At 34.7% G+C, this 27,314-nt stretch overlaps 1 protein-coding gene across 5 annotated transcripts in view; it reads right to left on the bottom strand.

The window, feature by feature from the left end:
* FGF14 (fibroblast growth factor 14) overlaps positions 1-27,314 on the bottom strand; it is a 621,394-nt gene that overhangs the window by 137,594 nt on the left and 456,486 nt on the right. For all 5 annotated transcript variants that reach the window (XM_019754219.2, XM_074329506.1, XM_019754223.2 and 2 more), the window contains 2 exons: positions 6,609-6,719; positions 100-203 (listed from right to left, as the gene is read on the bottom strand). In XM_019754219.2, coding sequence (XP_019609778.1) covers positions 100-203; positions 6,609-6,719 — 215 coding nt within the window. The remainder of the gene's footprint in view (positions 1-99; positions 204-6,608; positions 6,720-27,314) is intronic.

Below are 27,314 nucleotides of genomic sequence, written 5' to 3' on the forward strand. Positions count from 1 at the left end.
AGGGTCAAGAGACAGAGAACTTCCTCATTTTTGTTGTTGCTGCTATTGTTATTTTGCAAACATTGAATGAAGGGTCAATATCTTTGGCACATTACTTACTGATGGGTAGAGGTAACCTTCTCCATTCATGGCTATGTACAACCCTGTCTTCACTCCCTGGATGGCAACAACACGCAGTCCCACTGGTATGAGGTTGAACAGTGCTGTGAAGATAAATATGGTGTCACAAATGGGCAGAAGGAAGCCAAGCACTGCTATCACTTCTCTTTCTCTCTTTTCTTTGGTTTAAGAAACATCATCTTTGCTACGATCTCCTGAGAAGTTGTAATTAATTTTTATTTCTCTTTATACTTACGAAGTTGCTCCTATAAGTAAAATTAGCACTTGATCTTAAGTTTGTAGATGTTCTTAGCAGTCTGCATACTTGTATAGCATTCTAAAGAACTAGTGGGATAATGAACAGAATCAAGCCTGTAATCATGCTTCTAGTGTCAGTCTCTGACACCACTTGATATCAAAAGTAATCAGCTGTGAAGATTCTCAAAGAGTAGAATTTAAAATGTCAAAGTTGACTGCTTATTCGGGTCTTCCACACAGAAGGTGTGCTTTATCATTGCAATGTAGGACAGGCCAGAGTTAAAAAGGTAATTCCAAAGCTAAATTACTCTTGCTGAACAAACATGATATGCCAGCAGAGCCCATAAAAGATGTGCACCTGCTAATGTGCTAAATTTAGAAAGAACTAATCAAACTGAAGCCAATGCAAATTTTAGAGACACAATTTCCTTCACTAATATTTCCTAAAACTATGAGTTAGAACTAAAATAACAGAGGGAGAAGTGCTCAATTTTACCTATGTAAGAAATAAAACTCATTTATGTTTTCTTGTTTGTTTCTTCCCTTATTGCCAAAAAATGTCCTTTATGTATTAATATTTTTCACACAGTGAAGATGTCAATGTCATAATTGAGTTTTAAGAAAAACTTTTAACATCCCTTTAACACATTTACATGCCAGTGCTACATTTAATTGTCTATTGGACATTCTAGCATCATTCATAGTAATAACTGCTTATTTGGGAGACTTTTTTAGAGGTACATTTGTAACAGAATTGTTAATTTTCCACAGTGAGGTAATCTACTCCATCTAAATTCTTTTTAATTCACATCTAATTCTCAGCAATAGGACCAGGCCAGAATAGGCAATACAGCACAAAAATGTTGAAGTAAATATGTAAATAAAATATCTTAGATTTAGGATGTCAACTGTATTCCACAAAGGACAAACAATTTGAAAAATGTGGGCAAGTGTGGACTTCAGTCTATGGTCTATTCCAGGGGAGTCTAAACTTTTTTCAACGTTTTTTACCAAGGGCCATATGCGGTAAAATACACAAACAGCCGGGCCACTCACTCGAGGTGAAGTATGTATTGCCTCACCTGGTTTATTTAAGTAAACTAAATATATTTTTGGAATTTGCTGCGGGCCAATTAACAATGGATTGCGGACTGCAGTTGGCCTGTAGTCCGCAGTTTTGACCCCACTGGTCTATTAAGTACATAACTAAAAATGAACTTTGTAAGTTGTGTCTTAATTTGTAGGCACACATTCTCTTTGACTAGGGTGGAGAAAATTACACACTCTCTTCTAAATACTACATGTTACTAATCCCAAGATCTGAAGATGTCTGTGCTATACACGATGACAGGAAAATGTCAGGCTATAGCCATAGATAATTGTGCCCAGAAAAATACACAGGGGCATATATGGCAGGCAGATACTAGCTTCACAATGCAAACTAACACTGGATTCTGTAGGATTCTAGGGGCTTATGATAAATCCCTGTGAAAGAACAAGGCTCATGTCTGCTTATTTCTATTATGTAATATTAAACAAGATGGGCGTAGGATACTTTTAGGTAGTTGTGTCATTGTAACTCTCAGTATTCCTTCTTTGTGAAAAAAGGCCATTGGCCAGTTTCACTCTCATCTAGAACACGTGAGCTGTCCCATCTCCCTTCTATTTTGAAAGGATGGGCACCATAAGATAATTCCTGATTTATGTGCAAAAGTTTTTTTTGGAAAACATACTTGTATGCCTATCCATGCAAACTATTCTAACCTAACCTATATGAACTTAATTATTCTTTTATACTCTCCTAATGATATTTGTAGGTTCCATATATTTGGTATAGGCCAGATGATATAATTCTAGAAGGTAAGTGCATGAAGAACTCACCAAAATAAAGGGGCATAGAAAAGATAAAAATTACAGAAAATAGTCTAAAATGAACATACTGAAAAATAATATACCATTTTTTTCCTCAGGATTTTGCTTGGGGCCTCAGTTATAGATATGTTATTATCACTTAGAGAATGATAATAGAAAGTAAATTCATGTAATCACTATAATGTGGAAGACCATTCAGAGCTGACCATGATGGATCCATGGTGCTAATGAAAACCACAGATTCCAATATTAACCAAGACATCATTGTATTTTTCCATTATTTTTGTATTTTATATAATTATAAAGCAATGTCACAAAGCTTAAGGGAGTAAGAACAATGAAGACGTTTATGCTATTTTGTTTATTCTGTGGAAAACTCTAATTTTCCATATAATAGTGATTTTCAACCCTGGTGACACTTTAAAACTAGCTGTAGTCATAAAATAGGATGGCCATGCCCAACCCAAGACCAATCAAATCAGAATCTCAGGGAGTGTGTTTAGGGCATAAGGGATTTTTTTTTTTTTTTTTTTGGAAAGCTCCTCAAATGACACTAAAGTATAGCCAAGGTGAGACCCACCATCCTAAGGCCTGTGGAATGATGGTCACTAAGAGTTACTGACAATTTTTACACATCAAGGTGCCAGGTTCAGAATTTATAAGGTGAGAGGGATTGGTTTGAGTGATATTTTAACACTGCTGTAGTTACTAGCACATTGATATTTCTATAGTCCATTCTGCTTGCAGTATCATTAACTCTGGAACAATGGAGTTTAACACAACAGAAAAATCCCATGGCATCCCTAAAAGGAAACTGGGAGAAAGAAAACCAGTCCCTAATCAATACCATATTTCATGGTAATGCTGATGTTCCATAGATAGAAAAGAAACTCTAAGTATTTTACAGAAGTACACCCCTGAAAATGAGTGTGGCCATGAAGCAACCCAGGTATTCACTTTATTTTGTAAAAGATCTTTCCAGGGCACACAGAAGCTAATGATAAGCTGTCAAGTTGCTACAGTATCCTCTCTGTTAGGACCAATTATCCATCATCAACCACTTTCTTGCCAATTTTCCTACCAGAGATTTCAAGATCTCATGCTGGAAACCTTGAGAGGATATTAACATCAGGTTACCATGCCTGCTGGCCTCTCTCTTAACTCATCCAACAATTTTGACAAATGCAGACTAGCAGGGTGGTTCTGACTTTACCTAGGTCTAAATAATCTCATATTTAGTAGTGGGATATGTGGTGAACTCAAATCACGGAGATTTGAAGGTTTCAAGCCAGTTTTATCATTTGGTAATTTTCCGGTGACATCAGAGCAAATTTTAGGTTATTTCCCCTTATTTCTTCTACTTATGGATGAGTCATCTTTGTTTTGTGTGTTCAGAGAATTATCAAAAACTGAAGCACGTTTGTGAATTATTACCTCACACCCTTCCTTCCTCAAACCAAAAGGGCAGTGCTCTAATTAGGACCTGTTATGTCACCATCTCTAATGCTCGTCTGCACTTTTAAAGAATACTTCTCAGTGCTAACAATTTTCTTAAGATTCATAAGAGTACCATAATGAACCATAGGAAGGAAAATATCTTCAAATTCATCATTAATTTTCAATTAAAAAGGTGATAGTACACAATAGGAGAGTTAATCAGTAATTGCCACTGCTTTTATAAAGCTGCTATAATTCTGCCAACTTTTATTAAATTTTATAGTTGTACAATTTCCATAGCCTTTTGAGAAGTGAATCTTTACCTCACTATTTTATTCTGTTCTGCTATGTCTTTGCAAATGTTGAAATGGTAACAAACCTAACCAGCTCAGAGTGCACATAAAATGCAATGTAACTTCTAAGAATAGAAGCTGTGGACCAGATCTTTGCATAGAATTTAAGTCTCTCTAGTGTGGGAACTATGATTGGTTCCCTTTGCTTTTACACAGGGGTTCCTGCTCCTGCTTCGTTCTCAGAACTATTCCTCACCAGCATTTAGGAGGATTAGAGAGGATTGCGAGAGTTACCCAGAGATTCTTGTTCCCTCTACTGCAGTTACACAAGAGGAGGAAAGAAGCCCCATAGATTTAGAGAACAGAAGGTGAAGTATCTTCTAGTATCCCAGTTTTCCAGTTTAGTGGTTAATATTATTAGATGACCAGATATAATGATATGTGTATGCATATAATGTCTACATCTGCACTTTCGCAATTTAGAAAATACTGCGTCACTTATTCAATCCTGAAGCAATACACTTTGAAAAGACAATGTCTACTTGACCATTCTGAACTTGATATTGATACTCATCATTAAAAATAACCAACTTGTTTGGCATTATAAAAACCAAAGAAGAAGGTAGGAAAAAAACCCATAAAAATTTCATTTGAAGAAAATTACTATTCCATGAAGTCATATTAAGCAGCATTTTCATATAGCTATAGTTTATTTCCTTTTATAAAAACTTTTGTCATAATAGATGACAGCAACCTCTTGTCTGATAGATCAGTGTCATAGCTCTTACAATGATCAGAGTTATGAAAAACTAGTTCTCATGCTCCACTAGATTCTGGTCAAAGGAAATCAGAGAACATTGAAGACATCGGAACTTATGAATTTCTAAAGCTTGTGGCCCCTCAACTGTAAAACATTAGAAAAAGAGAACACCTTTTGTCAAAGAATGGGTAAGGACATAAAGATAGGAGAAAAAATCATGAACGGATATATGTTTGAATAAATATTAACTTGAACCAGAAGAACTTGACATCTTTTATAGGTCAAAGATGGTCAACTTCTGATAATTTTAAAACTTTCAACCTAATATCAAAATCCCAACAGGTAAATAATGACATTGGTTTTATCATAAAAATGCCTCCTCTTTCTTCCCTGTATCTGAATTGCTTCACCTTCTCGTTTCTTAAATCAAAAAGGGAAATAAAGCAAAACTAAACCAATACACAACATAGGGAAAAACTAAAAGTACAATAGGACGATATAGTAGACACAACAAGACAAAAAGATTAGAATTTGTAAAGGAGAAAAACGTAGATAAATGAAGAAAAATTTTAAAGTTGAAAGAAAAATAAAAAAGTGAAGTAATTAATGCCCAAGTTTAAAAAATAAACACAATGGCATGAAAAATATTGATATTTCACATAGGTTGTTTCCCCGAAAAAAAGACCTAGCTGGACCATCAGTTCTAATGCATCTTTTGGAGCAAAAATTATCGGTCTTATAGTAAAATAAGACCGGGTCTTATGTAACATAATATAACATAAGACAACGTAATTTTTGCTCCAAAAGATGCATTAGAGCTGATTATCCAACTAGGTCTCATTTTCAGGGAAACAGGGTAGCAACACCAAGTGCAAAAATAGTGTATTTCATATTATTAGTTGCCTTCAGAATCAGTGTTACTGAAAATTTGATTACTACTATTTAAAACAGGAAATGCCTATAATTTGGTTATATACATTCAAATACTCCCTTTTTTTCATGGAATGTAATTCTATATATGAATAATAAATGATAAATGGATGAAAAGATGCATATCCATTCCTGATTCACTGGTAATATATGATTAAATATTTTTAATAAAATCAGGTTTTGCTTTTCACTAACTCTTCTGAGCAGTAGAAAGTGTGTCTATTTTAGAACTGATATGTTAAATTAAAAGGAATCAGATGCCAGTATAAACAGAAAATGGGAAAGGAAAACACAGATGATTGAATAAGGAGGAATACCAGAATGAAAATACAAAGAAAAGCTATATATATATTTGCAAATATTAACACAATGGAAGGTGTGTAGCATTTTAATAAAAAATGTTATCACAGACCCAATTCTATAATGTTAACACTGTATACAATGTATTTAGAAACAAAACCCTTCAAGTCCTCTCTATAAAGATAGATATTATCTTGTCTTGTTGAAAGCAAAAATTTGAAAAATTAAGTTTCTATTTGAAACAACTAATCCTAACAGCTCTTGAGTTTCCATAATTATCATTAAGAAGCTATAGGCCTGATAAAAATAATGCTTCCAAAGTAAATACATAATCAACTTTCATCTGAATGCTCTAGTGTATTTACTTGACTTTTTTCATAATGAGCTTAAAAGTAACAATAATATGCTGGATATGAAAATTGTTTGACTACCACTGAAAATATTAACTTACAATTATCTTAAATAACAGGTTTCTTTTGTTGCTCTATTAATATTTTCATCCATGTTGTCCCAAGTAAAACTATAAATGGTCTAGTGTGCGACATTGTAAAAATGAGCCAACATAACCAAATATTTGCAACTGTATTTTAAAAAACCATTTCAGTAGCAGCGCATCTTGTACCAACTGTGTTAACTGGTGGCCTGAGGTTGTCACTTACTAGAATTAGTGCTGTCGTCCTTGGTTCCATCGAGAGCTCCATCGGGGTGCATTTGCAAGTAGTAGCCTTGCCTGCAATATAACCTGGTCACTATACCCTTGAGCTGGGGATCTGAAAGGCAAACATAGTTGTCATAAGCCTCACAATGTGTCACAATAGGTTTTCTTTCTTCTTATCTGTTTTGTTTTTTTTTTTCCTTTCTCTTTCAGAAATAAGAGGGCATTTTACAGAAGTAGCACGTTTTACTTTGTGTCTCCCAGATTTCCCTGTATTTATCAGACCTGGAGTATACTAATATAGAAGGTGAAGAAAATGCAGTCATAAGCTGTATTTGTTAGCTGCAGAAAATAGGTCATTTTGTAAAACTAATATGTGTGTATTTAAATTATTAGTTAAAATGATTAAACTATTTAATCTGTTTAATTATTAGTTAAATCCTAAACTAATGAGTTTAATAGTCTAAACTAATATCATTCAGGAGTTTTACAAACTTCTGGCTCAAACAAACCTTATTAAAGGCTTTTTAATGGTGTTTATTTTTTTTCCTTAACTTACCAATCCCCAAATGTGAAAAACTTGTATTAAAAAAAAAATCATACTAGCATCGTGATATACTTTCTCAGAAAAAGTCCCAATATGAGGAATGTTTCTTTGATATCTTAAGGGTCACCCTAACTTGCATGGAGGTATCTTGGTTCTTATGCATGATCCATAGAAAAATGGGAAAAATGACTTCTGAACTCAGGGTGAGGTCCAATAACAAACCTGTGCTGTGAGCTCAGCACTGTGGCCATAATCTCAACAAATTAGGCAAATTAAATGATTGTCCTACTCAGTTATATAATTAAAAAGGAGAGTAAAATTATATAATATGGATTTTGATTCTTGGCCAAAAAGGCTCGAAGTAGTGGACAATGGAAGTTTATTAAAACAAAAAGGGAAATTGAATGGTAACAGACTTCTCATTTGATGATTCATTGAAAAGGTAACCACTCCACTGATTCAATGCTTCACAGAGAGCCAGTTGTACCTTTCAAAATAAATATTTGCATGTGGCTTTTCAAAGGTCATCCCTGGTTCTTGCCTAGATTTGATGTGGGATGTCATAATCATCACCATGGCAACTGCACATCCACAATTGCTGAATGGGACATGCAAATGCAATCATGCTGTCAGAACAGCAGGATGTTATAGAATGATGAAACCTAGCATCTTGTAATCTACAGAAAAAATGTGGACTTGAAGCCAGGTGAACACAAAAAACACAGATGCAAAAATGTAAACAAACAAACAAAAAGTTGTTCAAAATCACAATATCCTTTGCCTTTTGTTCAGTCCTCAAGAATTTTTATAAAAATGCCAATATCTGCTTCTATGTATATCTGGTATAACTAATGATTTGAAAAATGATTCCATGGTACACAGATTTTCTTAAAAAATCATATAAAATTGAAGAAAACCCAGAAAATAATGCATGAACACCACAGCATCACATCTGTATAACTAAACATTAGAATATAGATGCTTTTGGAAGACTAGGATTTTAAAAAGAAACATGTAAGTGATTATTAGGATTGTGTTACATATATTACTTATTCTGTAGTATATAACTTTAAAAATCACGTAATTCTAAGAGTTGCATTAGGGAAAATAATTATTCTTGCACCTCAGCCTGCCCATCACTCAGTAAAACTTGACTGGGCAATCGGCCCTCTAAGTAGTGAGGACTTCTTTTCTTAGTTTTGCTGCATCAGATTTTTGCTCCTTACAGAAAATAAGTAGCACAGAAAAAAATAGAACAAAAGTAAAAAGGTGGGGGTGGGGGACTGATTCTTAATTGCCATAAAAACATAGAGAATTTTAGACGTTGACAATGTTTCTGCAAAAACTTTATGATCTGAATCACTTATTTTAATCATATATTTTAGCTACTATATCTTCTGGACTTGAATTAACTAGGTCAGGAAAGACAGTAAGAAGATACATAACCTCCCCCGCCCCCCGCAAGCTCCCTCACACTTATACAAAGAGAGCCCTTCTTTTTTTTGTTTTTTTCTATTATCAAAAGAAAAATCCCAAGAGATAACAAGTATAGATGACAGTGTGGAGAAAAGGGAAACCTCATGCATAATTGGCGGGACTATAAATTGGTGCAGACATTGTGAAAAACAGTATGGAGGTTCCTAAAAAAATTAAAAATTGAACTACCATATGACCAACAATTCCATTCCTGGAAGAAATTTATCTGAAGGAAATGAAATCATTATCTCAAACAGATATCTATACCCCCATACACATACAAGATATGTAAACAACCTAAGTGTCCATCAAAAAGCAAATGAATAAAGAAAATACGGTGTGTGTGTGTGTGTGTGTGTGTGTGTGTGTGTGTATTTAGCCTTGAAAGAGAAGGAAATCCTGCCATTTATGACAACATGGATGAACCTGGAGGACATTACGCTAAGAGAGCCCATCCTGATCATACCTCATTTCTGATAAGGAAATATAAGTAAAATATGAAATTGTGTTTTTGAGCTCTCATTTAATTTCAAGGAAATAAAACCAAACTTGTTATCCAGTTCTACATTATTTGGTATTTTCTTTTTAGAAACCATAATAAGATCGATCGTGTTCTTCCCAGGTGCCAAGAACTGTCCTAAGTACAAAACAGGATGAACTCATTGGATCCTCACCACAATTTACTAGGAAGGCCATTTTGAATATGAGAAAATGGAGACAAAGGGCAATTGCATAATTTGACAAAGAGCACATAACTATTAATTTCAAAGCTGGGGATTAACATGATCCTGCTCACTTAACTACCACGTTATGTGGCTTCTATAAATTAAACAATTGAAATAAACCATTTAAAAACCTAAAATAAAATGCAAACTAATCTGTTTTTGTTTTGTTTTTTTAAACTAAGATTTTAAAGATCAACCACATCTGTGTCTAACACAAATTCGGCATACTTGGACTTAATCTATGATATAAAGCAATAACATAAAGGTAGAAGGGATCAACATTCTTTAAAATCTCTTCTAAGATCCACCCACTTTGCCATTAGCTACATTTCCAATCAATCTCTACCCATGAAACCCTCACCCAAATTGCAAATTTAATATTGTAAGTTTAAACTTCCTCCAGTACCATTTTTCACTTCAAATTTCCCATCTCCATTAACTCTAGCCAAAAGGCTTTTCTACCCGACTTGACTACTTATGTTAACAGTGTGTCAGTCCGCTAGGATCAACACCATGCTTGCCTTTTTTATGCCATTTAATGAGTTCTCTGGTTCCTACAGATACTGTCTTCACAATCTCCCTCCTTCTTTTCCCTTTTTCTATTTGCACTGCCAGCAGCAGTTCAGCCCCAGGGCCTCTCCTAGGTGGTATTCCCACCCGCAGTGTGCCTGTTCCAATCCATCAGATCTAGAAATACGTAGCAACTCTTCACTGCTGGCTGAATTACTCACACACCCTGCAGCAACTGGGCCCCATCTTACCTGCCTGGCCTTGTTTTCTACTGCTCCCACGCCACCCCCACATTGTCCAGCCTGGGTCACTATGGGCTGCCTAGAAATATTCCATAATCTCCCACATTCATCCTGTTCCCTTAACCTTACCTGTCTGAAATATGCCCACCTGCATAAAGATGCCTGCCCCCTTGCACATCTCTATATGCACAATCACATACACACATCTTTGCGTAGTTAACTCCTTTTCCTCCTTCCCCAGTTCATGTCCATGAACAATGCCTCTGGGGCTCTTGCCTGATACCTCAGACAGGGTCAGATTCCCCCTTTGAATGCTTTTATGGCAGCATTCTTCATAGGCACAGGTGTAACTTATTTGTTAAACATCAAAATTACTTCATTTTAAAATATTTTTAAAACATAAGATACAGAAAATCTACTTCGATGGACTCTCCACTGAGATTAAACAGATGTTAATATTTGCTTTGTAATACATGGTTTTAATGTCACATTTATTTGTGCTATTACATGATTGATGTCTATCTCCAAACTGGACCGTAAGTTTCATGAAGAAAATTGAATTGTTAATATTTCTTATATTACATTTCCAAGGTCTAGATACATAGGAGCTGTGCAACACATATTTCTTGGAAAAATACTGACAAGGGTGTAATTTATCCAGTAATTTCATATATTGCTGATAGGAGTAAAAACTGGAACATGAAATCCAAGATGGTGATCATAGTAAAGCCTTAAAAATGTCCACAATTTTTGACCAAGTAATTATACTTTTGTGACTTCTTCCTTAAAAATACATCCTCAGTGCTAAAAAGTTTTGTGTAATGACACATATATATATAACATAAGCATGCCTGTGTAAAAAATATTATCCATAGGTAAAAATACATGGGAGAAAAGACACTAAAATGTTAAATATGACTGTATTTTGATAATTAGCGGAATGTTTAATTTTCAACTTTTTGTTATTTACAAATTTCCTATAATGATGGCATGCTAATTTATAATGAAAATGAAGAAAAATTAATAAAAGTCTATTAATGCATTTTGACAAGAAATCAGTAAATACATCATTTCATACATACTTGCAAATAATATTGTTATAACTGGTTGCCCCAAATTTTGAAAGATGCTATGTATTTGTTTCTTTTTGTGTATAGTCACAATCCATGAAAGCTTCACTATGATACTTTATTATTTATAAAATTGGCCACTATGCAATATGGCCATTTACAGCTTAAGGTCATTCTTTCAAATAACTAAAACAAAAGGAAAAAAAAAAAATTTCCCCCTAGGCCAAAAGCATGCAACCAAATAATCATAGCAAAAACAAAACAAGACAGAACAAAACAAAACAATTTTACTAAGAAAGAAATCATATGCAGTCAGGTAAAGCAAAAGTATAACTAAGCTTCTAGATCTATTGCGTATAGGATAAAATTTCACACAAATGCCAGAATGAACTGAGCCCAGACAGGGCAGTTACGATAAAAGCACAGGGCTCCAAAGCAGTAGTTTCCAAAGTGGGTGCCTCTCCTCTAACAGGAGTGCAAGGCACGAATGCCTTGCATTGTGTGAAGACCCAGTATTAGAACTTCCCGTTTCTTTATTATCTCCAAAAATAAGAAAGGAGCTAAGCTTTGCTAATATTTAGCAGGAATTGGCATTGGATTCTTCAGGGTCACATGTCACATTGGCTTCGTAAAGTACCTGAGGAAGGTTAGGGCATCTTGTACTTCTGAGTGGCTGACACAGTGACCCTGGCTCTCAGTCACTGTTCTCAATGAGTGCTTTGCCATATGGTAAAGTTCATGTGTTCCTGCTTAAGTAGACATATAAGTTATTTTATGTAGTTTAACTAAAGTTAGGGTAGTTCAGGGAAAAAATATCCCACAGAGATATTAAAGGTGACTGGGAAAAAAACTAATGAATATACGCTAGCTTGTATGTAAGATATCTTCTGCATGGATTATGTGGTTAAAAACTAGTAGACAAATAAGTAACAAAACAATAATATTCAGATCTAACATGAAGTCAGCCAAAAGAGTATGAAAATGTTATGAAAACTTGAAATACATCGACCATGATAAAAATGGAACATCACCTTAAATGAATAATATGCCTGGAGATAGAAAACAGTGAAAATATTACATGTGGGAATCAAACTTATATTAAGGTACATGCTCACTTTTTTCATTAAACTGATGGGATAAGAAAGTTTGGGGACATTCTTCTAATGAATGTTAAGTATAAGCCCTACAAAGAACAAGGATTCTTCTGTATCTAACATACAGATATATCCCAAACTTCTACAACTTGGACATTCAGTTAATAATTGAAGAGAGAATATCTGAAGTCCCACACCTTATATTTGAGTTAGCCACATACAAATGCAAAACATTTTTAAATTCACTGAAAAGTATTCTCTTTATTCTCTTTCAAAACACTTATATATCTACTCTGATTAATGAAATAAGAAAATTTAGTCTGTCTTAATTTTCTTTTCTATTTTGTCTTTTATTTTCTATTTCTTGTACCTGCACATTTTACTAAAAATGTTTGCAGATACTCCTTGTGTGAAATCTCTGATACTAATTAAAATAGAAATAATGAAGGCTAATGTGCATGAATATCAAGTAAAAAAAGATGTTTCATGATATATATTAGCCTCAACACTCAGAGCTGAAAGAAATGCAAATCAGCTCAACTGCTTTCCAATACAGGGGAGGAAATATACACAACATTTTTAATTAAAACATTCACTATTTCAGAAGTGGGTTCATTTAAATCAATCACTGTCAAAAATTGATTTCATCTAATGTACAAACTGACAAAAGAGAAATCAGGGTAACCCACAGAATAATGTATACAGTTTAAATCATTATTTAAACTGAAAAATGTACAATATGGCATGTGTTTTTTTATATACCAAATATATAAATGTGTACACATCACACATACTATGATTATTTTCATATAAATCTCAGTACTAATTGACTATTAATGTAGGTTCTTAAATGTCATCTCTCTATTACCTATGGAAAAATATCACTTTTTTACAGGATATAAAGCGGCTTTTGGGATATATATATTTTTTTTGTGTGTGTGGTAGATCTAATTAGATTTTGGCACTCCTAGTAGCAGAAAATAGTATTGTGAATAATTTACCCAAAGCCATATATTATTATATAATTCAATCATAAAAATAAATCAGGCCCATGAACACTTCCAAGGGCTGAGAAAAAATAAAAAGAAAGAAAAGAGTGGGTTGGAATACTAAGGAAAATGGTAACTACAACTAAAGGTATGTGTAAATTTCCTATGTCTTTTTTTTTTTCTTGTTAATACCTTAGGATGGCATTCAGTTTCTTCCAGGAATGGACCCCATGCTACTTCAAGAGCCCCATCTGTTTAGGAAACTTAGTTTAACCATTTCAAAGTGGTTGCCCAACCCACCACCTCAATCTAATGTTATAATATCCAATATTCATGTCTGTTAAATTTTAATTGCTAACTCTATAGCCTAGAATAGCCTCTCCACCTTCACCTGCCAGAATCCAATGCCTTAGACACTAAGGATAGAATCTTTAGAATCTTGCACCAAAACAATAAACAAACAAACGAACAGATAAATAGTTTTTTCCTTCAAGTAGCTTGTTGTCTACTGATGGGAGAAGGGGAGAACCTGTAATATGGCTTCATGCCAATTAATCATTTGTTAAATCATTGCATTTGCACATCTTTCTGCACTGCAAATACATTATAAATGTCTTGACAATTTGCATCACATATTATTCAAAATAGACTATCACTAAGCTTCACACAGAACAGATGCTCAACAAATATTTAAACAAATTCATTTTCTTTTGGTTTTTAAAAGAACCTATATATAAGCTCTAAATGGCATTCAAGGTAAAACATATTTTTTTATACATATTTTATTTAAGAATTGGAGGAGCAGAGCATGCTGGAGGTGACAATAAAGGTGGAGTTTGAAATGGTAATACTGGTAATTTTTTATTTTTTCCCTTCTATTTTAGTCAAAAAAGATTACCTCTAGGTAAAGTATATTAAGAAAACCAATAGAGGGCAAATGTCTTCTTGGGGAAAATATTTGCAATCACGAAAAAGAAGATAGGCAGTAAAGATCCTGCATGATATTTGACACTAAGCTCCGAAAAGCAGGCACACCTAAGCCTGGTATCTCAGGATTCCTAGTACAGGGTTGAACTCTCGCTAGTTTTTTGTATGTATTCAGGGTCTACAAGCTCCATAAGGAAGCAAATCTCTGGAACTAAATTAGAAAAGTACCCCTTCTTAATACCACTTTCCAAAGAGGTTCTCTAATTGCAACCGTCTAACGTATTAAAGATACTCTAGAGCTCTTTAGCCCCAATATAATCCAGAATTGGACAACAAAATGGCCAAAAGGTTGGATCTATTGTTCTACCTTATTTATTTATCACTCACAAAGATGAGTAATTGTATCATAAAACATTGTGTGCTTTGGTCCACTAACTTATTCCATCTAAATTTTAATTAAATAGGTAAAAAATTAAAAGTGTTAATTACATGACTGCAAAAGATAATATACAAAATTATTGTAAATATTTAAGTAAGAAAAGTATGTGTTCTTCAGTGACAATATTCGGGATCCCATTTAATCCTTTATTATTATTACATTTAGAGAAAGCTTTCTTGATAATATATTGTGCCAGGGATTCATAACTTGTGAATGACTTTATTTGCTCCTTGCCAGAACACATAAGTGCATATGCAAAGAAGTGGTATGCTCTGTCTCATTCACTGAGCTGATGTGTCACTCCACCAGGCATCTGCAGCACTTACAAATATCAGCACATTATCCATGTTCAAATTTCTCATTAACAAGTCAATGACATCAAATACTAACAGAAACAATATTATTTTTGGAGACATTTTATATTTTCGTTATATTAGCATAAATATTAGGAAGGACTATGCTGCCAGCTGACAAAAAGTATAATATTTCCTAGATTGCTAAGCGAATAGCTAAGCATTTTACTTAAGTTTTCAAATGCTATTGTCATACAAAGAGTGGAATCTAAGATACTTTATTGTAATTGAACTGTAGATACATATTTTGGTATTTGTTCTCCTAATGCCATTTTCAGATAAGACTCAAAGGAGTGTTCAAAATCTCAGCAATGTATTTGCATAAGTATGTATAACTAAATATGTTAAATTGCCAGAATATTCCATCCTATTCAGCCAGTCTTTAAATGTTTAATAACAACCTTCTTTCTATTTTCTTATTACAGTTTTTTTTTGGTTTGTTTGTTTTTTTAAGAAAACCACTATAGCAATAATTGCTGCAGATCTCCTTTGGAATAACTGTGCCATCTTGAAACACAAGTTCTATGTTTAGCTCATGAAACCTTGTCACAATACAGAAACACACACACACACACACACACAAATCACGAATAGCAAAGAACAAAGTAAACAAGTTTTTGTCATATAGTGGCCAACATTACACTCTTTAATTTTAATAGACAATCCTTGCACTTCTTATTACTCAACACAAAAGTTATTTTACACTTATTATAGTACAAAATATAATTGCATATTATAAATATTAATCATGCTTCTTACTATGTTCTTCATAAAGTTTGCGACTAATCAAATGTAACTTAATTGCTTGAAGAACAAAGGGCCAAGAGTATTGCTAACATTTGCTCATATTTTGTAGTCACATAGAACCATAATGAACAAATTTCAATGCTGGAAATATGACTGAAAAGGAATGTGAAAATTACGAGTCATATGCTATAATCTGAAAGAGCTTAATAATTATGTAAATTTTCTTTAAAAGCCTAAATGACTTCTATTTCTGACAATGACAGAGTAATAGAGACCAGAGGGCCCTCTCACATGAAACAATAAAAGAAGTGACAAATTGAATTTTGCAGGACACTGGGCATCAGGAAATGAAGGGCAGACGTCTCTGAGACATGGGAAAGAAATGAGGTGAGGCCCACTATTCCCTAAGTTTAAACCTTAAGAGAGATTCCAGGGCATGGTAAAGGGAGGAAAGCCCAGTGGACCATTAAATTGAGGAGATGGAGCTGCGAGTCTCTGGAGACCAAGGTAAACAGTGTACAGAGGACTGAAGAAGACAGCGCTGTAGAGACAGAGAACTTCCAAGGTCTGCAGAGAGTTTCCTCGAATATTTAGCTGCATACTGATCAGCAATGGTATGTGAGGAAACCACTCCAGGCTAGGGAAAACCATCTGAAAGGATTAGGTGTTAGACATGGCACTGCCTCAAACACACACAGGATTTAAAAGAGTATCTGTTCCCACTAGTAAGACTGAAAAAAAAAAATCATAAATCATGGGGCATGGAACAGAGTAACAATAAGGGTCTTGCCTCAGTAGTGGGGGAAAATTACCCTTAGTCTGAGCATTGCTTCAGTCTCACCTAACAAATTCTAAAAGAAGAACTGAAAAGAGTACATATACTGTTTCCAAGTAAGTTAAAATGCATCCCAGAATAAGCTCAAGAATATTTGTAGGAATATAAAAATACTGAGAACCAAAAAAGAAAAATTCAAAATATTTTGAATCCAATAAAAAATTACCAGGCATGAAAAGAAGCAGGGAGATGTTACTTATAACAAGAGGAAGAAGCAATCAGTCAAGACTGACCTTAACTGACTCAGATGTTAAAATATTAGACAAGGACAAGCAAACAATCATAATAACTATATCCCCTGCATTCAAAAAGTTGAGTACAGACATAGAAGATATAAAGAGGGCCCCAAATCACTTTCTATAGATGAAAACTACAACTTGTGAAATGAAAAACAAATACATTGGATGAGATTGAGTGCTGATTAGGATTGCAGAAATGTAAGAGGTAAAGCTGAAGACAGCAATAAAAATGGTTCCAAATGAAACCCACAGAGAAAAGATAATTTTAAAAAGTTAACAGAATTTTAAAAAAAATTAAATGAGCTGTTGGATAATTTCAAGTGACTGGATATATGTTTGATTGGAGTCTCCAGAAGAAAGTTACCAAGTGAGCAAGAAAAGGAAAAAAATTTGAAAATATAATGGCTGAAATTTTCAAATCCATGAACACTATAAAACCAAAGATACAAATAGTTTAACAGACTCCAAATACAGGAAACATGAAAAAAACTTCACCAAATACATCACATTGAAAGTACTCAAAACTAGTAATAAAGAGACAATCTCCCCCCACTCACCCCCCAGAACAGGAAAAACACATTACATACAGAGGAACAAAGACAAAAAAAAGAGCAGATATCTCATTTGTAATAATTGAAGCAAGAAAACAATGACACAAAATCTATAATGTACTGAAAGAAAAAAGTGATATCCTAAAATTCTAAAACAATGAGTATGTCCATAGGTAAAATTAAGATGTTTTCTGACATGCAGAAGTAGAGTGTATCATCAGTGGACCTTCACTACAAGAAATGTTGAAGGAAGTCCTTCAGGGACAGAGAAAATGGTATCAAATAGAGAAATATGGATCTAAACAGAGCACTGGTGATGGTAAATACACAGGTCAATATACACATAATTTTCTTGTTATTTGTATATCTTGAAAAGATAATTGACTGTTTAAAAAATAATAACTATGTAATGCAGGGTTCATAAAATGTGTAAAAGTAAACTTTTTGACAGCAATAATATAAATAATAGGAGGGGAGAAACAGAATACTATATGTACTCAAATATATACAATATATGCTATTAGAAAGTCCCCACACTTGTTTGATGGTATGCTGACAACATCTTGAAATTCTTAGTAATTTTTCAATAGGCCCTGCATTTTCAGTTTGCCCTGTGCTCCTGTCCTGTTCTAAATATGACACCAAAAGCATGATGCATTTAAGAAAAATATAGGTAAATTGAACTTCATAAAAATGTAAAACTTCCCTTCAAAAGAGCCTGTTAAGAAACTATAAAGATAACTCACAGACTAAGTGAAAATACTTGCAAATTTTATATCTGGTTAAAGGCTTGTATCCACTAATATCTAAAGATTTAAAACTCAATAACAAGAAAACAAACATTGCAATATAACAATGGGAAAAACTAGAGCACTTTATCAGAGAATACTTATGGATGAAAAAGTTCAAAAAATGATCAAAATCACTAATTATTAGGAAATAAGATTTAAAACCATAATGGGATATATAGTTACACATGTTAGATTAAAATTAAAAAGAATATACTACCCATTGTTGCCAAGAATGTGGATAAACTGGAACTCAAATAAACTAATGGCAGAAATAAAAAATGTTCTAACTACTTTGGAAATGTTTGGAATTGTTACAATGTTCAACATAAACCTGCCAACATAATCCAACCGTTCCACTCCCAGATATTTACTCAATAGAAATAACAACACATCTATACAAAACTACATACAAGAATGTTCATAGCAGCCTTATTTGTAATAGCCCAAGATTCAAATATCCATTCAACAGATGAGTGGATAAACAAACTGTATATATCCATATAATAAAATATTACTCAGTAAAGAGGGGGGAGAGGGAGAGAGAGAGAGAGAGAGAGAGAACTATTGACAGATGCAGCAAATGGATGAATTCCAAAATAATTATGCTGAATAAACATACATACTGTATGTTCCCATGCATATAATATTCTATAAAATTTTAACAAATATATAATGACAAAACAAGATCTGTGACCGGAGATTGATGAAGGGACAGGGAGAGGCAAGATGCTAGGAGTACAAACAGGCATAAGGAAACTTTTGCGGTGATAAACATATTCACAATCTTAAGTATGATGATAGTTTCTTATATCAAAACTTGTAAAATTATACACTTTAAATTTGTTCACATTATTTTATGAAAATTATATCTTAGTACAGCTATTAAAATAACAAAATGTAAGTAACATAAGGATAGGAAACAAAAATGGTGCTAACAATAATCAGTCAATATTAATAAAGGATAAAATAGATTTGAGGGCAGAGAATCTTATGGATAAAGAGGGATCGTTTCATAATGACAAAGTCAACGCACTCATACATAACAATCCTGGATGTTTGTGCATCTACTGACAGAGCTTCATGTACATGAAGCAAAAACTGATGGAACTTTAGGGAAAAATAGAAAAATCTAAAATTATAGTCAGATATTTCAACTCTTTTCTTAAAAAATGTTACATAACAAATAGAAAATCAGTAAGTATATAAAAAAATCTAAGGCTTGGAGTATTATATGTTAAATTTAACATACTTATTTAAATCACTACAAAGTATGATTCACTTCTCCTTTCAGAAACTAGAAATGGGATTCCCCAAATGTGAGGAATCTGAAAAATAACTACTAGTTGACTCATTTCAGAGGATTTTCACAGCCAGTCAATCCTATAGGAGGCCATATTAATATGTTTTCCAGCTGTTACTACATTATCTGAAATTGAGGATTAGCATGACAGAAAGTATGATGTTAAAGAATCAAGGGCATCTGTTGAAATTAAAGTGCATTATTGTTTAACGAAATCCGGTATCAAAGGCTCTTCCATGAAAGTTATACTGTAATCAGGATTAACCATGAAAACAAGAAATTACGGTAGATGTATAGTTGTATTAGCTTTCTTAACAGAAATTGTAGAGCAATAAACTGGTAACTTTGCATGAAGAAAAAAGTCTTTTCAATTTTTTACCACACATTTGTTTTAGGGTCAAGAAGCATTTCCCTAGATGTATTATGCCCAGAACATGACAATACAGCAGGTGAATTTAAGAAAACAACTGCATGTAACAATGCATTTGCCATAGTTGAAGCTCATATATTTGAGAAATAGTATTTTTCAGAACAAGTATAAAACCCATTTTGCCTGTTCACTTCTACAACTGCCCAGAGACCTCCATCCCATAGGCAAAACTGGCTGCGTAAATAGTTGGAAGTGGTACTGACAAATACTTTTAAGACTACTTCCATTTAAAGAAGGTGCAATATCTGAGGACTGTTCCATTCTAAGTTTCTTTGTCAGACATTTGTCTTTCAGCTGTTTCTAGGAGGAGACAAGTGTGATAAACTCTTCTGTTAGCCAATGCTACTCCCTCCAGAACATCCAGAGGAGCAGGGGAAGGAGCAGGAAGAAGAAGGCATTCAAGGATATCTATTTGTCACTGTCAACATGGACACTTTGAACTAGAGAGGAAAAACATTTAAGCCAGAGGTTAAGGAAAGAAAAAAACAAAAACTCTTGGAAATCAATATGCAAGTTCCATAAAGGATGTAAAATTTAGTTTCAAATTTAGAGTTCAGTTGGGAAAATATATACATACGTATATATGTATGTATGTATGTATGTATTCCAAGCCTTCTGTATATTTTATCACCAGGAAGTATTGCCTCTCTACCATTTTTATTTATTAAGGCTTAAAACAAATGGCAGTTCATAACAATTTCCTCAAAAAATTCTTAATGGCACATCAAACACAAAAGTTCGACAACATAGCTATAGAAATAGATCATTTCACATTGGAAAAGAGGGAAAAAAATCTTCTTGTGTTCGGTTTAAGAGTATTTTCAAAAACCAAGATATTTAACCTGCTTACTTAGTTTGTATTTTTTGAACATCTACTTCGTTAGTAGCTGAGAGGGATTTATAGCCAAATCAGATTGCTGTCCATTATTCCCAGGGCCAGTAAACTAGCAATATGATGTGGGTCCTAAAACAACAAGGCCGCATGAACAGACAGGTAACATCAATTATAACAATAGTAAGAATCACAACTGTATGTGGAATCTAAAGAACAGAATAAACGAGCAAACAAAACAGAAAGACTCATTGATACAGAGAACAATCTGATGGTTGCTAGATGGAAGGGAAGTTGGGGGTTGGGGGAGAAAGTGAAGGGATTAGAAGTACAAATTGGTAGTTATAAAATAGTCACAGGGATGTGAAGTGCAGTATGGGGAATATAATCAATGATGTAAAAATTATGTAGGGTGTCACATGGGTACTGGATTTATCGGAGAAATCACTTTATTGATTATATAAATGCCTAACTACAGCACTGTACACCTGAAACTAACATAAAATAATATTGAATGTCATATATATTTATACAATATATATTATATATTATACACACACATACACACACACACACACACACACACAGGTTGTATAGTACAGCATAGGGAATATATTCAGTGGTATTGTAATAGCTATGTATGATGTCAGAGGGGTAGTAGAGTTGGGAAAGTTATCACTTTGTGAGGGGTGTAAATGTCTAATCATTATGTTGTTTTGTAGCCCTGAAATTAATTTTAAAAAAAAAGAATAACAACTATCACTTCTTAAGCATATACTTTGGACCAGAACCCACTCTAAATTCTTTATCTATATTAACTCATGTAATCCTATAGAAACGTGTTTTTGAGGTAAGTGGCATTATTATCCTCCCTTTAGACATGACGAAATTGTGGCACAGAATAGTATGTGATTTACCCAAGGTAACACAAGAAGGAAATGATGGAACTGCTATTGAAGCCCTTGGAGTCTGGCCTCTCGGCCTGTCCACATACCATTCGGCCAGGCTCTGGTTGAGAACCCCAGTGTACTCAGATCAGACAGAGGTCGTAATGACTCACTAAAAGTGCACAATGAGGGGACACTGACAGATTAGAAGAGAGCGATTCACACAGTGGGTTCTGGCAAAATTAGAGAATGTTTAATTTGAAGAAGGTAGAATTGATTTGTTTTTCAATACTTGTGGGGCTGTCATGAAAACAGAGAGTAGAAGTATTTAATTTTGCTTTGGAATACAGAAATAGAACAAATAGTGATGCCAGGACTGAATATAAATACGGGCAGTGATTGTTATCTTTTTGTTCACTACTATATTCCAGGTGTCTAGAACAGTGCTTCTCATAGACTAAGCCCTCAACACATAAATGACTATGAATAAATGAATTACTAAGAACAGGGAAATTTCCAGTGAAAGGAAAAAACAACTCTAGCTGTCCAGTGAAAGGAAAAACCAATTCTAACACAAAACAATGGGTTTCCTGACACTGAAAATGTTCAAGAAGAGGTTGGCTGGTTATCTATTAGGAGAACTAGGGAAAGGATTGCTGATTTTTTGCTCTAATTTCAGGTTTGTTCTGAAAATGCAAAACAAAGATGAGAAAAAGCCAACTTTATAAATAATGTGAAAGTGCAGTACCATTTCAAAAGGCCTGGTTTAGGACCACTCCTCTTCCCTCACATGATGAAGGCAGCCAAGCAGGGCCCCTTTCCTCTCCCTATGGGTTGGGCCAGGAAGTGAGGAAGAATAGGCCCAGAAGTGAGGGAACAGGGAGGAGAAAGGGAAACTATTTTTTACTAAGTTGTTAAAGGAAAATAGACAGATCTTGCTTATTAGGGCAAAGGTTGAGAAAGGGGAAATCTATAGCAATTCAAAGATTGCGAGGTTTTCATACCTCATAAAGCAAACTGGGGGTGTGGAGCTGTAGACAAGTCAAGCATATTTTAAATGGAGAAAATTTTCAGTGTATTATATATTCAGTTTTCATTTTCTGGTATTCCAATATTCTTTAAATTTTACTTTAACTCTTTTTCACAAGCATAGTTACATAGTCATAGTGTGCTAATTTAATAAGCAGTCTCACTGTTTGGACATGTGTTCTGAGTGCAGAGTGGGTGGGAGGAAGAGAAGTACGGGAGCGGACTGAGAATCAGATTCTCCTTCCACCCTGCCACACCTCTTCAGAATGTACACGTCTGTCCTAAATCTTGATTTCCTTTGCTATAATTGGAATTGTGGTTTGTGGCTTTGGCATCTGATGCACACTTTTAATTTAAAAAAAAAGAAAAAAAAAGAAACATTCTGGGAAAGGCACTATACAGAGAGCACATTTGGTCACACTCCTTTAGAAATGGCAAAGAGAACTGCTGCTTCTTTATTCCCAAGGGTTCTACGCTCTCAATCCACGCTCTAGCTTTGTTCAGCATAGGACGTTTTTTCTTACCCCAAAGTCTTTCTGACCTGTAACCGAGATGGTACTGAAAATAAATCACAGTGTCCTAGAGAAAAACCACAGATACCAGAGTCTCCTGGCGGCACAAAGGAGGACAAGATCTGGAAGGTTTACAGCCACACCTCAGTGAGCCTGATTTCAAAGGGCGAAGAATGGCAAGAGAAAAATGAAAAGCAAAACTTTAAAACGCTACACTCAGAAACACCACCTAACTATGTGCATGTCTATGTCTGTCCTTCTCTCTTATAAGAAGTTCCACTTTTTTACCAATTTAAAAATCCTAGTTCAATCCTTCAACATGTGTATAAAATGAATTAAAAACTTGTTTTAATCCCACATCTGTACAAAAGACAGGGTTAAGACCCACATCTACCAGGAAGTTTAAGGTGTTTTCTTCCTTGAGGAATTTATAGCTTCATGTGGACTTTAAGTTGGATTAGATAGAAAAGAGATCAACAATAATAAAACACTTAAATATTTATTTATAGAATGCCACTGGCCAAAAAAGATGGTCATCAATTTATCACCAACTGAAAAATGCACAGTATAGACATACATGTATGCTAAGAGCTGGTTATTCTAATGCAGGTGGTTAATGGAAGGCTTTGGAGAAAAAGTGAGTGCGAGACAAGTTAAGAGATGGTCAGGATGTGGTTGATGGAATGAGGCAGTATTTTCCAGGTAAGGGAAAGGTCCTCATGGGGGAAATACTTTCTGAAGGCATTCTGACTGACATGATGGGTTAGCGGGTTTTGGGATAATGGTAGGTAAGGCTGAAGGCAGTCCGCAGGTGGCTCTGGGCGTACATGAAACTCAAGCTAAACAATTGACAAATTAAGCAGTGGAGTGATAGGAAGCGTGTTTTCTCTGTTTTTTTTCCTTAATTGAGAAGTGATCTGATATTGTGGCATTTTAGAGAACACTATCAACTATAAACTATTACTCGACACAAAATGAACGCTAGGTAAAATAAATTTAAAATTTTAACCTAAGAAATTCATCTCATTGTGTTCCTAAATTTCGAAATCTAAAATTCTAAGCTTTGCTGTAGATAATGTTTGTGTGTGTGTGTGCGTGTGTGTGTGTGTGTGTGTGATGAAATTTAAAGTCTGGTTGTAGTCTAGTATCGGAAGACTTCTTAAATGCTTTGACTTTAGGTGATTCAAGATCATTCCTACTGACATTTCCACAAGGGATGAATTTAAATAATATTAAGGAAGCTTACTCTGTTGTTTTATGAAGGGAGGATATGTAACAAGATCATTGATAGAGAAAAAAAAAAGGCTGTAAATCCCTATAAAAAATTTTCTAAAATGTGCTCATGCAGCTAAACCAATTAGTATCTCTCTGATCAACTCAAAGGCAGACAACTTTAAAAGGACACAACTCAAAGACAGACAACTTTAAAAGGACACGTCTTCTTTTTGAGATTACCTTTGATGATAAACAGCAACTAAAAAATATTTCTGTAAAAAACATACTATGAACGGAGCCGCTTTAAAATGGAGTCAGAGCTGCCATCCCAGAGGTGTAAGCCTTGCATGTCTCACACCTCAAACCTTTGGAATGTTAAAATGGCACAACTACCTTTGAACTGGGCCTAAAGCAACATTGTGCCCGGAAGAACTATTTGCAAGGATAACAACAAAGCAGACATTATGACTACCGGCCTGATGTCTACCAGACTGAAAATTTAAAACATAGTTTAGAATAAAAATCACTATGGTATATTATCTGCATCAATTGCAATGTCTTCCTTGCATTGGTGTAATTGTTCCCCTTCTTTTTCTCATAAATACCCCTTGCCTTTGTCTCTGAATCAGAACACTATTTGGATTTCTGCCTGAATCAGTGTGCCCCGAATAGCTATTCTTTTTTATCTCAAATAAATGCTTATTGCCTCTTACTTTGAAAAGTCTTTTATTTTTAGGTTAATACTTTTTCAGGGATATATTTCTCTCAGTTATGTACAATAGTGTAAAAGCCTCAAGGGAAGTATCAATTAAAAAATAAAGTTTAACTATCATGATTACGGATTTAGTGTAGAAACAGATGAGAAAAATCTGAGCTATAATTCCCACCTCCCTGGAAAGCTGTTGCCTTTTGTCATGTACTAACATATCTGAAGAAATTAATCTGAGGTAAATTTTGTTTCTCAACATCAGGACTATAATGAAGTTTCCAGAGTTTAAAGTTGAAAGGAATTATAGAATTATCTTATGCCCCCAAATTTAACCATGGGATACAGAAGTAAATAGAAGAAACACAACGGAGCATGTTTATAAAACTACACTTGAAGAAAACCATCTATTTCCATGTTGGGAAGCAAGTTACAAACCATGGCTCAAAAGCAAAATATAAAGTTGATGTTTTATGAGACAAGAGAACAGGGAATAGAGCTCTATTATATGTGTATTTGACCTAGAAACTTTTAATGAACATTGTGTATTTCTATCTTTATCTTATGCCATGTAATACATGAAGAAGACTTGCATACATCGTTTGCCTACTATTGTCCAGCTAGCGAGCGGCAGAGTTGATTCTGAGTCGGACATGTTTGGGGCTCTGAGAGTGCCTTTGCTTTGTGATTCTGCTTGGCCTACCTACACTCACATTAATTATACACAGCTTATTCAGACTGTTTCCTCTTCCTCTACACCTGGGGAACTACTACCCTACAGCAAGGCCTTGTCTAGCTATCCCCATTTATGGAGTGTCCTCCCTGTGGGGAACTCGTTTTTTATTTTCTTGACTAGATATCTTACTAAACCGCCTTTGTTGAGTTTTAAAGCTCAATTTGTTTAGACAGCACAAAGCAAAAGAAAACAAACACATAGTTTTTCTATAGTGAAAAATGTTATACTTGAGTTCTGGTGTAAATTTTGACTTACACCAAGGCATGAACACAAGGTAAGTAGTGTGCAGATTTCAGAGTCTTTCCTGGGAGGTTTGGGGGCATTCTTGTACAATGGTTTCATTTTTATCCTCATCAGCTCACATTTGTGAAATAGCAATGCATTCCATTTGCAAAAAGCATGTCCTGGCACCTGAGGAAACATTGATCTTGTGAATGAACTAATGCCAACTTCTCAGAACTCTTTTATGAAAACTTTACGTCTACTTTGCTCTGCAATGTGCCAGGGAGAGCCATTTAAGTCTCTCCATTCATATGAGCTCTATAATTCATAAGGTCATCCCAGAAAGGCAAAGCTTTAAATAAAATTGAAACTATAAAAAACCCCTCAAATCTCAGAGAGGACTGCATAAAATAGGTTGTAATAATATGGGTTGTAACAACAATGCTCTACTCCCACCCAACCTACATGCCGGTACAAAATGTTTCCCAGTCAGAGAACAGAGTTCATGCCTCTGTACATTCATAAAAGCAGACCATATCAATGGGGGACCCTGTAACTGAGCAGTAGCTTAGCCACATCTCACAAAGTAAAACCTCCAGGCCAACAGGCCCATCCTCTTCTGCTAGACCCTCTGCTCACACATCTGCACTGTTGACTAGATAGAATGGGGTTTGGGGCAGAAGGAAAAAGCCAAGATTTGGAGCAAAGTTGGAGTCAGGTACTCTCTCTCCAGACTGGTTTGCTGGATAAGTGTCTAACCTTCCAGATCCTGTTTCTGCATCTGCAAGAATACAAGTGGAGAAATGTCTACGTATTAAGGCAGGACCACTAATGAGGTAAGTATTGGTTTAAGAACTGATTCTGGCACTTAGGGGAGGCTAAAAAGAAGTTAAAATTTCCTACTCTTTTGCTATTTATTTTCACTGACCCCTTTACAGGAATTTAGAATCCCTAATCTCCAAATATTTGGAAAATTGGAAACAATAACACACTAAGGTAGGTAGTTTGTGTGGGGAGACTCCCTACCCTCTGCCTGTGCATCTTCCTCTACAAGAGCCCCTCCAGTCACCACACTCCAAACACCTGGACCCTCGCAAAGCCTTTTCCCATCCCTCTCCCCAACTGTGTGGAAAATAACCTTAACTAGTTTCTCCCTAGGGAGATGGGTCCCTTTGTGATCCAGCATTTAGATAGGAGCATCCCAGAGGAATAATGCATAGAAGCCTACTTCCAATAAGCACCCTCAGGCCTGAAATACCAGGATGCATCCTCTGTCTTCACCCCTCTATTCTTCCCACAGAGAGAA

This window comes from Rhinolophus sinicus, linkage group LG04, assembly GCF_036562045.2.
Source record: "Rhinolophus sinicus isolate RSC01 linkage group LG04, ASM3656204v1, whole genome shotgun sequence".
Lineage (NCBI taxonomy): Eukaryota > Metazoa > Chordata > Mammalia > Chiroptera > Rhinolophidae > Rhinolophus > Rhinolophus sinicus.